Source organism: Vespa mandarinia, chromosome 15 (assembly GCF_050613455.1).
Source record: "Vespa mandarinia isolate Hongniang chromosome 15, ASM5061345v1, whole genome shotgun sequence".
Classification (NCBI taxonomy): Eukaryota; Metazoa; Arthropoda; class Insecta; order Hymenoptera; family Vespidae; genus Vespa; species Vespa mandarinia.
The window spans coordinates 3066325-3084445 of NC_140824.1; the positions used below are offsets into that span (position 1 = coordinate 3066325).

At 32.7% G+C, this 18121-nt stretch overlaps 1 protein-coding gene across 4 annotated transcripts; it reads right to left on the bottom strand.

Moving 5' to 3' along the window:
• Positions 1–518: 518 nt before the first annotated feature.
• On the bottom strand, positions 519–17979 carry LOC146872516 (glutamate receptor ionotropic, kainate 2-like). Of its 4 annotated transcripts, XM_085661582.1 has the most exons (16): positions 17712–17973; positions 17071–17153; positions 16838–16990; positions 16367–16548; positions 16126–16283; positions 15584–16028; positions 15236–15451; positions 14938–15144; positions 14363–14447; positions 14011–14287; positions 13183–13381; positions 12107–12332; positions 11587–11702; positions 6836–6982; positions 6572–6687; positions 519–1000 (listed from the first exon to the last, which is right to left on the bottom strand). In XM_085661582.1, exons 1-16 carry the CDS (start codon positions 17756–17758, stop codon positions 925–927), a joined length of 2733 nt encoding a protein of 910 aa, XP_085517708.1. In that variant the 5' UTR covers positions 17759–17973; the 3' UTR covers positions 519–924. The 4 variants fall into 4 exon arrangements, with proteins under 4 accessions (XP_085517708.1, XP_085517709.1, XP_085517710.1 ...); XM_085661583.1 differs by lacking the exon at positions 519–1000 and having other exon boundaries at positions 3687–6687; positions 17712–17967; XM_085661584.1 differs by lacking the exons at positions 519–1000; positions 6572–6687; positions 6836–6982; positions 11587–11702 and adding an exon at positions 11727–11811 and having other exon boundaries at positions 17712–17977.
• Positions 17980–18121: the final 142 nt, after the last annotated feature.

Consider the following 18121-nt stretch of genomic DNA (forward strand, 5'->3'; position numbering starts at 1 on the left):
CGAGTTCTACTCATGATCAGGGATATCTTCACCGTTGAATGCACTTAAAATGTATGATAATATTATCGAACACGCGGTACCTTATCGAAAAACATTCCTCTCTTATATGCGTTCCTATAAGTCCTGCTATTTATAATCGTTAGTTAATGTCTTAGATCGTTTTAATATATGAATTTGTTCTTTTTCTTTTTTTTTTTTTTCTTGTTATTTTTTTTTCTCTCTAGGTAAACCTAATAGATTCGTTAAAAGGTTATTAATGAATAGATATGGAGATACGTAAAAATGAGATGCACGCAAAGCACTGATATATTCATTGATAAGAATGGTCCATTGATATCGGATAGATATCAATTCTTAAAGCAAAAAATTACATTTTTATATATACAACGAGATATATCAGAATGAAAACTTAAATCAATGTTATATCGTTTAAATAATTTTATCAATGAATTATCGTAGAATATACATATATATATATATATATATATATATATATATATATATATTGATAAGTCGAATGTATAACTGTTTATACGAATGGATACGATAATTTTCATTGATAAGTATACTCGTATTTATTATCACACATATGTATTACACCGTTCAGAAAGATATTTACTCGTTCAAGACGAAGAAGACACTTTATTTTATTTGATCGATCGAGTAAACGGAGAAAATATTGTAAGGAGAAAAAGTGGTAAGGAGAACTCTTACTTCTCTCCTAGCGATCGATTTATTCGACCTCGAAGGAAGAGACAGAGACGAGAACGTTTTCGTGACAAGGTGTCCTCGAACGCGCTACTCCACGGCTTCCCGACGTACACGTCGCATTGTCCGCTCGTAGTCGGCACTTAATCTTCCTTTAGCTTTCAGGATCTGTCGCTTTGCTCTCGCGAGACGCGTCGACGCGTCACTCTTTGAAATCTACGTTCCCTCTTGAACGTACTTTTCGTAGAACTCCTCGAGGAAGGATTTCGTGCTTGAGTACCGTGAAAGGATGCTACGAAAAAGAAAAGAAAAAAAGAAAAATAAACAATAGAAAAAAAAACATATATGTATTTATGTATATATATATATATATATATATATGTATGTATATATGTATATGTAAAAAAAAAACAAGTACGATCGATAAACATCGACCTATAGGTAAATAATCGTGCTTGGAAAGTTAAAGATAAAACTTTTTGTCATTTGCTTCGTCATTGACCATCTTGATCATTAATTATTCTCCAAGCTAATAAAATCGATAATGAACGACTATCATGATCATCGATCGGCATGCTTGAAGAATACTCCCCATGAGTCATAAACTCCTTCGTAGTTTCCGTCGAAGAAGAACGATCGTAAAGCTAGACGTCGAGCTTGCAACTTCTAGAGCTCGCAATATCTTTAGAGTTTCAAATCTACCAAGGCAGAAGACAGGTGGCTGCTGTGTTCGCGTAATTCACAAACATTCTCTCTCTCTCTCTCTCTCTTTATTTCTTTTTAGAAAAAGAAGAAGAAGAAGAAGAGGAAAAAGAGGAATAAGAAGAAAAAGGAGATTCTCCTTTGTACCTACCGGCTGTTATCTTTCGCTAGGCTATTTTATGACGTTTGTGAGGCACATCTTGAAAGAAGGGATACTGGACTCTCGCATACCAATCTTGAATAGCCATTTGAGATAGGCTCGAGAAACGATAATAGCTATTAGCATCATATTTATCAATCCCTAACCTAGAAAATCTCATTCCTTTGACTCCCATAAGTTTAACGAGTATCCAACTAACCGATGACCTCGAACGTCTAGAAATGCAATTTTCTTCATCCATTCTCCTTTATCTTCCGTTCGTAGCTGTCCTTCAAAACTCGAATCGTTACTACTACTATTACTACTACTACTACTACTATTACTACTACTATTACTATTACTACAGACCTTCTTGTTGAGATTTAAAGTCGTCCAGAGAGATCGAGCACTCTGTAATTTCTTAATCGATTCTCCAATCTCTCTGATATACTCAGACACCACACACGAACACGATAGAAACTGTTGAGTTAACATATTCATGATATACTACTCTGTTACCTCTCTTTTAAGAGCAGACGAACCTTCTTGAATCGTTTTCCTTTTCTTTTCTCTTCATCTCTTTTCTTTTCTATTTCTTTTCTTTTTCTGCGTGATTACCCGCATCTTTAAACGTCGGAGAATCTTTGAGATTGTCGAACGAAGCTTTCCTTTCTTCCTTCCTTTCATATTTTATCCAAAGTCTTACCAAAAGGTTCCCGCTATTTATGACAAATTATATGGAATGATAATGATTCATCCTTGAATTGATTTATATCGTTGAATATATTACAAGAGGAATGTTAATTAACCGCCTTATAAGGTCTTTTTTCTTTTTCTCTTATTGCAATATAAATGTTTCTAATGTCTATTATTATTATTATTGTTCGTTCATTTTAAAAGAGAATTTATTTTATCTTTATTTCCTACTTATTATACTTACATTTTCTTTTTCCTTTATTACGAATGACGAACACTTGCTTCGATATATTAAAATAAATATAAATAAATTTATTTTATTGCAATTGAAAATCGTCTTTGGAAAGGATATGTAAATTTTTGCTTTTTTCTTCTTTTCTTCAATCCTTTTTTTTTTTTTATAGATAATCAAAAGTAAAAAAAAAAAGAAAACAGAAGAAGAAGGTAATATATATATATATATATATATATATATATATATATATTTTTTTTTTAAGACTGAAGTCTCGATATAAACGATTTAATTATTAAAATTTGTATGATCGTTAGAAAATACTCGAATGTAAAATTTCTCGAGTGATTTTCATCGGTCGATTTAACAAAGCGAAGCTTTGAGCTAATTTTACATTTCTCCTTGCCTTTGTCATCGCCCTTAACGATGATACACGAGTAACTACTTGGTATATCTTCTCTCGTCTCTAGAAATTCATTGTGACTTGTTGGTCGCGACGATGCACACCAAGAACGACGACGAGTGTACCGGCCTTAAATCTTCGAGCCTATACCGCCCGAGCTCCGACTTCTAACGGGCGAGGGACTATAAATCGTTGCCCGAACGAACGCGTCCGATGAAATAGTACCTGTTGCAACAATGTTAATGTCTTCGCTTGGAAATAATTTAACCAAGTGGCCAAGTAACGCTCTTGTAATTTCACGAGGGAGCTTTCGACGCTTGTTAAGGAAAAAAAAAAAAACAAACTTTCCGAAAAAAAAGGAGAAAAAGATAGAGAAAGATGTCGTTCGTTTAAATCGATCTTTCAAATTCAATGGATACAATTCGAATGAAATTATTATCAGGAGCATATCATTATTATCACAGTACGAACTTTTGCACGATTTTATATCGGAAAGAAAGAAAAAAAAGAAAGAACATTTTTTATTTCAAGAAAATTTTTACATTCAAGTAAAATAATAATAATAATAATAATAATAATAATAATGATATTTGTTCAATATCAACGATACCTCTTTTATTATTTTTAAATCAATATCTGCTCACAGATATTGCAAATATATCGTTTATTCTATCCTATTAAATAAATAATTAGATAAATGTATAAAGAAAAAAAAAAAAAAAGAAAAAATGATCGCATTAATTGGCCAATCGAAAATAATTGAATTTATAACGAAAGGAGAGTAAGAAGTATAATAAAAATGCAAAGATTTCAAAAAATTTTATTATCATTTATTGGTTGGTATGGAGTATTTGTAAAGCCGAACCAAAAGCCTTAAGTAAGTAAGGAGCTACTCGAGTGAATCGCTTTCTTCTTCTTTCTCTCTCTCTCTCTCTCTCTCTCTCCTTTCTCTCCCTCGTTCTTAAGTAAAGTAGCTTCGGAGACAAGAATCACCGTGAGATGTGCATACGCACAAAGCCATATGTCATGTCCACTCGTTTAATGGTCTTTTAATACTATCTCGAGAAAGTATGCTTTTCCCACCCACAATGTTATTCGACTGAGAGGCGCCTCTAACATTTAACAAAATGTATAAGATCAATAATTCGAATTTTTTTGAAAAAAAAAAAAATATCCTAACGTATCTATAACATATTTTCTTTTTTCTTTTTCCTTTTCCTTTCTTTTCTTCTCTCATTTGCATGAAAATTACATCAATGTATAGTATCATTTATTAGTAAAAAAAAAAAAAAAGGAATAAAATCGGACATGAAAATATTTTCGTTATTATTTTCATTCGTAATCATTTCATTTAATTGCATTTATCTTTGATTAAATAAATACTCGAATATTTCCTTTTTCTTATCCGCTTCTTATTTTCAAGATCGGTCGATCGAATCGAACGTATACACGAAATAGCATACACGCATACAGACATTCTTCGAGTTAGCTTGTAAAATTTTACGATTCTCCGAGATGCGTGTAAAAGTGCGACGTTAAAGTGTAACGTTGGATGTAATGTTCGATTTGATTATTCGCAAGGAGGAAATAATGGGCCGAGGATAGTGAGGAGCATGAGGTATATGTATGTAGGGAGTGGTAAAGAAGAGGGGGAAGATCATTTATGTGCGATAGCAAATATTTTATATAAAATGAAAAAGGCTTGATGACGAGAAATCTCATTCGTGAAATAAGAAATAAGAAATAAGAGAAAGAGAGAGAGAGAGAGAGAGAGAGAGAGAGGGAGAGAGAGAGAGAAAGCACGCGTGTCATCGTAAGAAAACACGCGAGATCTCTTTTGAGACTTTCTTCTTTTCTTTTTTTTTTTTCATTTTTTTTTTTTTTATATTTCTCTCAGTGCATGTATTTTGCATGACGTCGCTACGTTTACGACGACGTCACGTCGTAATGACGTCAAACATTTGCGAGAATCGAAGAACTCGTATGATAAAGACACATTGCTTTTCTTAACACTACCAAGATGACTTTTTAATCTCGCATGATGTCGTACGATCGTAAACCCGAGAATTTAACGAACCTTTAAATTTTATTTTCCACGAATGAATCGAGTTAGTTATCGCTAGTAGAAAATGAACTGCCATGGGCTTCGTTAAATTCCTTCATTTATGGCTTCTACCTACTTGCTACTCGTCGTACAATTTTTCCCTATGACTACCGTCGTCTTTCTTATCTTTTTTTACTTTTTCCTCCCTGTTAATCTTCTTCTTCGTCCTTCTTATTTTTGATTCCAAATTAATTCGAAGAGACGACGAAAAAGAGAGAGAGAGAGAGAGAGAGAGAGAGAGAGAGAGAAGAAAAAGAAAAGAAAAAAAATTAAATTAACGAGAATTAGAATTTATACGTGGAAAAACGAAAATGAACGTAATCATTTTCTTTTTACTATTATCAAATTTTATTGATACTAAAATCATCGATCTTCATTTTCATGTCGCATATGTTGATTCTACAGGTACTTAAAAAAAAGCATAAAAAAAAAGAAAAAGAGAAACAAAAGAAGCAGAAAATAAAAGAACGAAGAAAGTAATGTTTTATCGAATGAAAGAAAAGCAATCTTTCAGTTAACGTTATTCTAATAATTATGATTTTTTTTTTACGGTTACAATAGTTCTGCAATATTGAAAAATGCATTATTGTTCTAGATAGTAATATTTCATTCGAATTATAATAAATTGATTTCACTCGCTCATTCGATTTTTCTAATAAAAATGTAACACGTTATTTTCCAAATGAGAAGCACTCGTTCTTACGTACATATAAAAAAAAAAAAAAAACAAAAAAAAAACAAAAAAAAAAAGAAATCGGTATAAGTAAAAAATTTATTTCTCTTGAATTTGCGTCGATATCGAAACAGAATAAGTTTTATTCATAATTCGTAAAAAAAAAAACAAAGAAGAATTTACGTAGATGATCTTTAAACGATCATTCTCGGTCTTTTGAAAGGCCGCGCCGATCTTTTAGTCCTTCTTTTTTTTCCCTTTCTCTTTCTCTTTCTCTCTCTCTCTCTCTCTTTCTCTCTCTCTCTCTTTCTCTCTCTCTCTCTCTCTTTCTTTTCCCTATGCCAGAAAGTAGCTTCATTAAGGTCAACGTGCGCGCTCGCGCACGCACATCGTGTGTTTCGCCTGTCCATCGAACATATATTTACGAGCAAGCAATTTCGTTACACCGAGATACCCTTTGGCGGCGGCCCTTTTATGACAGAAGGTTGTTACACCTAATGCTTATTAAAGCGCCGTTCACCATTATTAGTACTAATTTCGTGATATTCTTTCGCGATATACATATATGGATCAAGAGTACCATTAGTCGCATATGCTTATGACTATTCTATAAGTTTGTAATTTTTTCTAAAACCTTTCTAATCTCGAAATTAGGCAGGTGAATAATGCGATATTAAAATAATAATACCCATCGTCTCATCAGAATCATTCGTTATAACCAAAAGTGATTTTCTTTCATCTACCAAAAAAATTATCTATTATATCATAAATAACCTTCATTCACATGGGTGGTCTGAAATCTAGAAGGTTCCTCTCTAATAATAGGTGTTTATTAGTCCCTCCCCTCTTCTCCACCGCCCTCTCCCACCTCTCTCCCTCCTCTCTTCTTTCTCGATCAAATTTAAGGACTTAACTTTTTCGTATCTATCTCCGTTGAGATCGATGATTTCTTTCTTCTTTTAACTATTTTCGTACCGCTACACCTTACTAAAAACTTCAATTCATCTATTAGCTCGTCCTTGAAAGAAACCTATATAAAAAAATGTCAATGTAACGAATTATATTATAATAATATTTTATATAAATGATAAAGAATTATTTAATGGTAAAATTATAATTAATATGGAAAATATATATAATGATAATTTAATGAAACTTAATGAAGGATTGAAACTCACATTTTCGGTAACGGAAATATTTCGTATATGCCATAATAATGACCATATTGTACCTAACCAGGATAAACTGAGACCAATTGTGAGTACCATAAATACACCACCAACGTCCTCGAAATTCAATGACTCGGCCGCCACAGTCGGTTTTTCCTGGAGACAAAAGAAAGAATTTCTTTTTGATCATTGATTATGATACATTTCAGAACTAATAAGAATTCTTTTGCAACATGATATTTTATAAGTTAAAGGATTAGTGTATATATATATATATATATGAGCCGTTTATTTTGACAGTGGCCTAACTCCATTTATCATCAAATCGAGATATTTAAGGATTTGCGTTTCAGTGAATTTAAATATATACGTATAGGATACTAATGAGTCATACTACTTAAGTTTATCTAAGGGTGTTAAAGTTATAGTTCCTATTAAAATAGTGGAAATTATTAAGTGAATAATTTGCATTTTCTTATCAAGAATGGAGTTACACCACTTTCAAAATTAACAATTAGATTCATTATAAAATTTGAAGGTGCCCAAGTCCATTCAACATAATTTAAGATGCTTCAAAATGACAAAAACAATACTCAATTTATTTTACATATCTTTAAAACACTTCGAAAACATAATTTATGCGATTCAAAACATTTTTTCACAACATAACGTACAAAATAACAAACATAAATTTATTACAAAACAATTTACTACTCATCTAGATTTTGTGTGTGTGAAAGGAATTTGAAGAAATCATGATGTTCCGGTGGTATATATCGTAATACGTTAATTATGCCCTTGAATTTTGCTATTGTAATTTATCTGATATTTTTATACAGTGGTGTCAATACAATATTTTCAAACTTTCGTGATCTATCCCGACGTGATAATAATTTAAAATTATCATTTTCATTCATTGATGTCATTGATGTAGGCGGGGAATCTGCGCAATGGTGTCTGCACAGGTAGGCGGGGAATCTGCGCAGTGCCCCTCTGCGCAGGTAGGCGTGAAAACTGCGCAGTGGCTGTCGGCGCAGGTAGGCGGGGATATGCGCAATGCCCCACTGCGCAGGTAGGCGGGGAATCTGCGCAGTGATATCTGCGCAGGTAGGCGGAGATTTGCGCGGTACCCCACTGCGCAGGTAGGCGGGGATCTGCGCAGAGCCCCTCTGCGCAGGTAGGCGGGGAATCTGCGCAGTGTTGTCTGCGCAGGTAGGCGGGGATCTGCGCAGTACCCCACTGCGCAGGTAGGCGGAGAATCTGCGCAGTGGTGTCTGCGCAGGTAGGCGGGGATCAGCGCAGTCCCCCACTGCGCAGGTAGGCGGAGAATCTGCGCAGTGTTGTCTGCGCAGGTAGGCGGGGATCTGCGCAGTACCCCACTGCGCAGGTAGGCGGAGAATCTGCGCAGTGGTGTCTGCGCAGGTAGGCGGGGATCAGCGCAGTCCCCCACTGCGCAGGTAGGCGGGGTATCTGCGCAGTGGCTGTCTGCGCAGGTAGGCGGGGAATCTGCGCAGTGGCTGTCTGCGCAGGTAGGCGGGGATCTGCGCAGAGCCCCACTGCGCAGGTAGGCGGGCCTAACGACCCAGGAGGCGGGGCTATTCCTGATGGGGGCGGGGCTAACTTCCCAGGAGGCGGGGCTAACTACCCAGGAGGCGGGGCTAAACCTGCTGGGGGCGGGGCTAACTACCCAGTAGGCGGGGCTAACTACCCAGGAGGCGGGGCTAACTACCCAGGAGGCGGGGCTAAACCTGCTGGGGGCGGGGCTAACTACCCAGGAGGCGGGGCTAAACCTGCTGGGGGCGGGGCTAACTACCCAGGAGGCGGGGCTAAACCTGCTGGGGGCGGGGCTAACTACCCAGGAGGCGGGGCTAAACCTGCTGGGGGCGGGGCTAACTTCCCAGGAGGCGGGGCTAAACCTGCTGGGGGCGGGGCTAACTACCCAGGAGGCGGGGCTAAACCTGCTGGGGGCGTGGCTAACTACCCAGGAGGCGGGGCTAAACCTATTGGGGGCGGGGCTAACCATGCAGGGGGCGGGGCTAAACCTATTGGGGGCGGTGCTAACCATGCGGGGGGTGGGGCTAAAGCCGTTTCCCGTTCCCCCATTTCTAATATAGTCATATAGGCAGTAGCCAGTATAGTCATTTATAGTCATTTATAGTCATTATAGTCAGTATAGTCATTTATAGTCATTATAGTCAGTATAGTCATTTATAGTCCTTATAGTCATTATAGTCATTTATAGTCCTTATAGTCATTTATAGTCATTTATAGTCAGTATAGTCAGTATAGTCATTTATAGTCAGTATAGTCATTTATAGTCATTTATAGTCAGTATAGTCATTTATAGTCATATATAGTCCCATTAGCCATTTATAGTCATTTATAGTCCTTACAGTCAGTATAGTCATTTATAGTCCTTATAGTCCTTATAGTCATTTATAGACCGTATAGTTATTTATAGTCATTTACAGCCCTTATAGTCATTTTTAGTCTTTTACAGTCAGTATAGTCATTTATAGTCCTTTTAGTCATTTATAGTCAGTATATTCAGTATCGTCAGTATAGTCATTTATAGTCGGTATAATCATTTATAGTTTGTAGTCATATACTCAATAGGCACATACTCAACAACTTTCACTATATATACATTTTCTACTATCATGGGAATCACCGCGATTAGGCAAACCGTGTTGTGCTGGTACCATTAACACTGTGAATACTATGGACATACATATGCATCCAGCGAAAGCTATCGATATAGACTATGGAAGCAAATACGCGCCTGGCAAAAATGTGCCCATAATTATAAAAGTGTTCTAAGTAAAAATTTCAAAATAATGAGTTTGTCATTTATTTTACATCCACATTATCTTAAACTATATCTATTTAATGTAACTTTTACGATATCTTCAAAAATGAACCTTTAGGTAGTGGATGTAATTTCAACGTTATACGGAATTTATTTAGTGTTAATTATGAGAGTGGTCTAAGTCCCAAATTTGAAGAAATTACATATGAACATAACTTGAAAATGGCGCGTGGCCCTCTTCGACGCTTTTCTGAACTACATAGTAAGCTGGTAAAATAAATGATAATGGAAGCGCCATTTCATTCCGGTTTAAGATGCCTGGAATTTCACGAAAAACAGATAAAATTAAGATAAAAGCTGTACGAGAACATATTTTAAGTTTCCCTGCATATGAGAGCCATTACACCAGAGCTCGTCACACTCCTGGTCGAAAATATTTGAGTCCTGACCTAGATATTCGTAAAATGTATAGCCCATATGTAGAGAAATGTGAGGAAAACAACCAATCCTTTGTTAAGGAATGGATTTACAGGAAAATATTTAATACTGAATTTAACTTAAATTTCCATGCTCCTCGAAAAGACACATGCCAACAATGCGATTTATTGAATGGAAAAATCGAAGCATGCAATAATGAGGAAGAGAAATTACATCTTAGAGAAAGTCATGATGTACATTTACAAATTGCCGAACGAGCTAGGAACTGTCTTGCAGAGGACCAGAAAAAAGCAAAATAGAATTCCAGCGAATACTATGGAAAATTCAATGGATGAGATTCTTGAAAAATGAACCTTATAAAATGTTCTATAAAACTTCTTTAGATGATTCTAAATTCCACGTTTTGGATCTTTCACCTAAAAGAGGAAGACCAAAAATATACGAAAATATTAAATTACTTCCATTATACACCACCCCTAAACCAGTAACGGAAGAAAAACATAAAGATATCATGTGTTTACTACCATACATTCCTCCAATTTATCAGGAACATTTTAAGAATCATAAAAACTAGAAAAAATGAAAAAAATGGATAACTTTTTAAAAATAATTAATAAATGTTCATGAATTATTTCATTAATGTTATTGTTTCACATAAAACTCATAGTTCTTTATTGCTTTAAGTCATTTATAGAACATTCAATTAATTTTGAAAATGGTCTAAGTCAATTAGAGCATTAAAAACAACATTTTCGTACGAAATTCATACAAAATTTCATATTTATAACAAATTTCCATTAATCAAGACTAAGGAAATTATAAATTAAAATGTCGCATAATATAAAAATATTTTTTAAGTCGTTCAAACGCAATTCTATAAATATCTCGAAACAAGAAATATATGACTTAGACCACTTTCATAATTATAAGTACATATGTCTCTGTGTAATCATTAAGTGCAAATTGCGATAATGATGTTTTCAATAAGAATTCATTGTTAACGATAATGGCAATTCGTTCTCGTCGACGTTATTGTTATTATAAAAAAAAAAAGGAAAAATGAAGAATAATTTTGCTGTTGTAATTTGTCTGATATTTTTATACAGTGGTGTCAATACAATATTTTCGAACTTTCTTGATTTACCCCGACGTGGTAATAAATTCAGGACTTTAAAATTTTCATTTTCATTCATTGATTTAAGTATAAATGGAGTTAGGCCACTTTCAAAATAAACGGTTAAATTATTGAACTAACTCTGAAAACTTATGTGTCAAGAATTATCGTATTTGGTCGGAATATAAGCAACCTGAAATGCTTTACTGATAAATAAGATAAAGTTGTACATGTAATTATAGCAATCGGAAAAAATTGACAAATGGAGTTAGGCCACTTTCAAAATAAACGGCTCATATATATGTATATACCATCAACAGGTATTATTAATCAGAGCAATCGAGAATCATATGACGCTATATGATCGAATTTAATCCTGAACTGGTTCGAAGTACTTACGCTGCACTTATCCCCTCCCCTTTTTTGCCTCCACCATTTATCTTGGAGTTCGGTTATCATACCAGACTCCTTCAGCTTCAGTATCGCACCGCTTAGCTGGTTCCGATAATATATATCTGCAAGGACAGCTTATATTTCTTCCACCCTACGTTGTCTTTCTTTCATTCTTTTTTCTTTCTTTTTCACTTTTTTTTCTCTGTGTTTATTTTTTTTTCTTTGTTTGAACTTCAAAAAAAAAAATTCCTTGAGAATCGAACATATACCGGGTGTTTCAATTCGAATACAATATTTAAGAACACAAACTATATCCTAATGTAAGAATGAAATTTTTACGACTAAGTATATTATTTTAATACGATCGTGAGCTTAAATTTGATAGATTTTATTTTATTTCTTTTTTTTTTTTGCGATCATAAAATATGATCCGTCTATTTTTAAAACATTCAGTATTTATTCGTCATATTGAAGTTTCATGACATTTATACGTATTTATGTTCATTTATGTATTTCATATAAATACCTTTTCTCATGGCTATACCATAACCCTTGGCATCTAAAAGGGCTCCAACTTGTGTGACGTTGCAATTCCTCTGTGTGAAGTATTCTATCGATGAGGATTCCATGAAGAAAGCATAATCCTCTTGTTGCACTTTTTTCAGACCATCTTCGTTGTTATTCGTCAATACTTCGTTCGCATGTTCCATCATGTAATCATACATGAGTTTGTAAGGCTCGTACGTTGCCGTCTTGATACGATGGATTTCAAATTGCAATCAATTTGTTTCGAGATATTAATATCTATTGTAATTGTATTCTACGAAAGCCCGTAAACAATTGCATTTTAAAGATAAATTTATAAACAGATACGAAATATCATTATAAAAATGTAATCCTTATAGTGATAGGGATTAATAAAATTTGTTAAATAAATTAAATATGTATGTTAAAATTAAAGAGAAATTTATAATATTCTCTGCCGAAGGTTCTAAAGGATAAATGAGTATTGCGTACTTTAGTTACGTTTTAACAACTAAAACGTAAAGAAACTTGAGGTATTCTTTTCTCAAAAAAAAAAAAAAAAAGAAAGAAAAAAAACGTTCGGACGAAAATCTTGAAGTGACATTTCTAAATAAATTTCACGCTAAAATCCTAACGATAAAATTTTTCTAAACATTAATTAGACACCAAGATAATATCGTCAAGTAATTAACACGAATATTAAAACAATTACATTGTAGTAACTGAAATTCTAAACAAACTCGAGATATCTTTTCAAGAATGTAATATCAACCAATTAAAAAGTCGATATCTTATGTGAAGATCTTCGAACAATTTAACTTAATGAATTTCATTCTAATATAAATTTTTCTTTCTTCTTTTCTTTTTTTCTTTTCATCCTTTTTTTTTTTTTTTTTTTTTTAGTCGAATCGATAAAACTTATAAGACGTATGTACATAAATCAGATATAAAGATAAAGAAATTTGCGTTCTCCGAAGTAGATTATAACGATTAATTCATAATCGTTCGATCGATCTTACCTCTTATTTTCTTTCTTTTAACAGTTAACCTCGAACGGATGTAAGAAAATTTTCTCACCTTGAAAAACGAGATGGTAGAACCGTCCCTCTTCGCCCCGTATTTGATCGTGTTCTGATAGGGCAACTCGTCTGCTTGCTTAAAGGGCCATACCGTAGGCTTGGTGGATAAAGCAGCCGCTAGATTGGCGGTGTAAGTGGAATTCATGATCAGACAAAAGCACCACCATGCTGTACCTAACGTTCTCGTTGAAATACTCCTAAAAAAGAGAGAGAGAAAAAAAGAACTGAAAAAAGGAAAAATAGAAAGAGGAAGAGAAAGAGAGAAAGAGAGAGAGAGAGAGAGAGAGAGAGAGAGAATGTTAATCGATCGATTTTACTCGAAGAACTGCTGTTTGCTTAAGCAAAAAAAAAAGAAAGAATGTCATTCGATATCTGTCTAAGTTTTGTATTATTTATTTGTATAAAAAAGAAAAAAAGAAAAAAAGAAAAAAAAAAGAAAACTTTCTCAGCGGATTGTCATAAATAATAAAAAAGAAAAAAAAAATCAAACGATAAATAAGAAAAACGATAAGTCGCAGTTGACACGTCAAATTTATCACATCGATCCGTGACAGAACCAAAAAGAATTATTTTAACTTGGACTTACTTTTAGAATAGCCAAAAATGGGTTAAAGAAGCTCCCGTTCCTTCGCGAGAATGTTCTGTCACGTGCAGGTATCCATTAATCGAAAGTTTTGATGTATAGTTATGTATAACGTGTGTATGTGTGTATATTATAGGAAGAAAAAGCTTTATAGAAAGATATAAGCTCTTTACCTTAGATAAATATATAACAAGAAAAGAAAACTTTTTATTTTTATATAAGAAGTATAGTTTGTTAACTTACCCCGGAGCAAAATCTGATGCACCATTCACCAAACTGGCAATTATGAAAAAAGGAGTGTCTATCATAGTATAAGGAGTTTCTAATTCTTCTGGTTCGGTTATACAGGGATATCGATTAGTCCATTCGACTGCACTTATTCTCCCATTAATAAACAATACCAAACTCACGATTACCCAAGAACCAATAAGATAACCCCAGACTTCATAAGAGAATGGTAAAAGAAATGAACTCCAACTTGGTGGTGCTTGCGTTGGTTCTCTATACAATACACTTATACCTAAGAAATAATAATAATATTTTATTCATTTCAATTCAGTTCAATTTAATATTTCATTAAATCATACGATCTTACCTAAATTCATAAAGGGTGTCGTGAAATCAACTGCACTTTCTCTTTCGGAAGTAATCGTTAAATCGGTAATCGCTAAATCTGCTCTCTAAAAAGAAAATCTATCTTAATTAATTGCATTAATATTTGTATTATAATAATTTTTATAGAAATTATTATAACAATTGATCTCTGTACCGACTAAGATACATAGAAGTACATAGTAAGATTGCTTCCTTACCGATAGCAATTCAGATAGCAGCACTAGCTATACACTATACTGATTTATTCTCTCTCTCTCTCTCTCTCTCTCTCTCTCTCTCTCTCTCTCTCTCTAAATAATATATTAGGTGAACCGGAAAGTAATGTCGTTTCTGCGCATGTCGATATTTGATTGTGATTAAAAACAAAAACTTGTTAAAAATTTATTTGTTTGAATTTAATTTTAAAAAGCGACATTACTTTCCGGTCCACCTAATATATATACATATATATGTATGTATGTATATATATATATATATATATATATATATATATATATATATATATACATATAAAATAAAGAATAATTTATAAAATCATAAGATTATTAAACTTACACCGTCTCTAATTTTTTTAATCATCCCATTCCATTCTCCTGTTGCTTTTTGCAATGAACCATAAACATTATCCTCTTGTACCTCGAAGGTATAATTAAATCCTAATATTTTGCTCATTTCATCGATTATGTCGATTGCAAAACCTTCATAACGATCGTTACCTGTTCTCAAGTCAGGTGATTCTTTAAACATTCCATATGGATTGGTCTGAAAAAATATTTTTCTTTGGTCAATAGTATTAATATAATCGCTAGAACGTTAATTCATATCTTGTAAAACATTGTAAATAATAATATACCAAAGATATCAATACGATGAAATGTTTATCGTGCAATGATTTTATCTCATTGATTGGAAAACCTGATTTTGTTATCCATGAAATACCATTCGAGCTACGCCAATCACCAACTTTATTCAATCCTTTTATATTAAGACTGACGATCTCTAATCGAAAATCACTACGATATCCAGCTGTATCGAATCTCACTGGTCCACTTAAACCATGTATACTTTCCTGAATAAATAGAAAACTAATTTTACATTGTTGAAACGTACAATATTCCTTGAAAAAAAAAAAAAGAAAAAAAATAAAAAACAAAGAAAAAAGATAAAAAAAAAGAAGAAAAAGAAAAAGAGAACAACTTACGGCTCGAATAAAATTGCTCAAACTATTGCCAAACTCCCAGCTATCAGATTCGTTACAAGTCAATTGTTTTAAATGGCCTGTTACGCTATCATCCAAAAGTGCCATGCCTCTTGCAAAAAGTTGCACAGCGTCGAACGTCAATGCAGCTTCAATCGTTAATTTCGAGGGTTCTGTTAAGTTCCAATCGAGATAAAAGGTCTCGAAGATCTCCAAGAGATAAGGATCGTTTGGATTTATCATTCTAACACCCGTCACGTTTACACCGGAATATTTATATGGTTCCAGATCCAACGTTTGAAAGTCCAGATTTGTTACGAGTATGTTATACTTTTGCAACATTAAACCTACTTGTTGTGCGTGTCGAAGAACCGTAGGTAGAATTTCATAAGAACAATCTATCACAATATTGATCACATCGGACATTTTTACTGTTTGTAAGATGTCCCTGTATAATAATCGACGTTGATAAGTATGGTTGAATCATATTTTTTTTCCTTTTTTTTTTTTTTTTTTTTTTCTTTTGAAAATTTCAAACATTTTACCTATAATCTGGACCATGGCCCAAATGATAAATCGTTATCTCGTAACCATTTATCTCTTGAAGCTCCAATACACGTTGAAAACGTAACAAGCTCTCCGTATCGTCATACAAAATTGCATATTCCTTCCATTTGAAATCCTTGATTATATTATAATAAACCTAAACGAGATAATATTGTAATTAAATGTACGAAAAAATTATTATAAACGTGTTAATCGAAGTGATTTAAATATTTTGTCTACCGTCGAGAGTATTTCCGGATGAGGATATAAATTAATTGCATTTCCTCGAATTTGTTCAGGATCCCATCTGGTGGTAATATATGGCAAATCCATAGCATCGCACATACTTTGAACGAAATACGATGCAGATTTGTCTCGCGGCCCGAATAAACCGGCTACACCACTTTCTAAAAGTTCACACGCTGTCGAAATAAAATTTCAATTTGATTGATCGAATTGTAATTTTAGAAAAAAATTTCTCATTTGATAAAAAGCTTTCGATTAAAAAAAAAAAAGAAGTATATATATATATATATAGATATATATTTTAAAAATATTAACGCATTTTTATTTATAGATAATTATGATTTTTATTTGTAGATAATTTTTAATTTGTCAAATAAAAAAGTGATGTTATAAATGTAACGAAAAATGCGTTTGATCCAATTCAAAATTATATTAATAGAAAATTATTTCTATTTCTAGGCTCACTTTTCTGTGCTGCTTCGAATGTATCAACATCGATCCTTTCCAATTTTAATGTTAAGCTTTTAACGTCCCTAGATATTTGAGCATTTGTATTAACATTTTGTATCGAAAATTCAAATGCTTTCTCGATCATTTCATTGCCATCAAGTAGAACCCCTATAGTATTATAATAAATATATCATATTTTTATTTATTTAATTTTTTTTTAATGTTTCGTCATTTTTTCGTTTACTTACCAATTGGGACGTTTCTTGGGAATCCATGAATGGAAGGTAATAAAAACAGGACGACATATGTGAGAAGCATTTTTTTTATCATTCTGTAAACGTAATAAAATCGTTTATTTTTATTTATTTATTATTTATATATATATATGTTTTTTCTATTATTACCATTACGACATTGAAATACCAATGAAATTTCATTAGAAAAGACAATTTATTTCATTAATTTTACTTTTCGAACGATTTCTAAATTAAATTAATTAATTAATTAATTAATTAACTTATTTATTTATTCGTTTTCTTTAGGTTAACATTGCACATTTTCACATTATAATGTATTGACACACTTAGGTACATATGATATAATTAGACACCTCGATATTTACTGCGCCAGCGAGGTTTAACTACGAGCACAGCTCGTGACATAGATTCAGCAATTGTTTTTTTTATCTTCATTTTAATAGAATTCAAATTATTTATTATCTGATTTATGATATATTATTTTCAATGAAAAATTTAAATATATTATGTTAATAAAATTAATTAACAATCACTTTAATAAAATATCTTGAAAATTTTAACGATTAAAACTCAATTTATCATTAAATAAAATTTATTATATATTATAATTAATGAGAAATATTTCAACAAACCTCTTTTTAACGATACCACATATAAGAGTCCGATAATTAATCCTCATTAATTTTAAAACATCACAATATTACTTTTAATTAACGATCGAAAGAGAATGAAAATTTGTAAGAGACACTTAAAACGAATTTACTTCGACTAAATAGCATCCGTGCTATCGTATGGCTGCTGCACAACTGTTTTCTTATAGACTACCTATAGTTAGAGGGAGTTTTATTTAGGTCAGGAAATAGGAAATAAAATAAATGAATATGTTCATGCCAAAGAACATAATTTCGTAGTTATGCAAGTCTCATTATAAAATTCAATATTATTTATACACGTTTGTATATATATATATATATGATATATGATATAAATATATATATATATATATATATATATATATATATATATTGCTGACGCATCAACA

Bases quoted from the DNA above. Each gene is read 5' to 3' on its own strand.
- LOC146872516 (XM_085661582.1), bottom strand. From the start codon at position 17,758: ATGAGGATTAATTATCGGACTCTTATATGTGGTATCGTTAAAAAGAG. The intron at 15,452-15,583 runs GTAAGTTGTTCT...CTATTTATTCAG, and splicing joins TGAGCAATTTTATTCGAGCC to GAAAGTATACATGGTTTAAG. The intron at 1,001-6,571 runs GTTAAGTCCTTA...TCTTTTTCGTAG, and splicing joins ACGGAGATAGATACGAAAAA to CATCCTTTCACGGTACTCAA.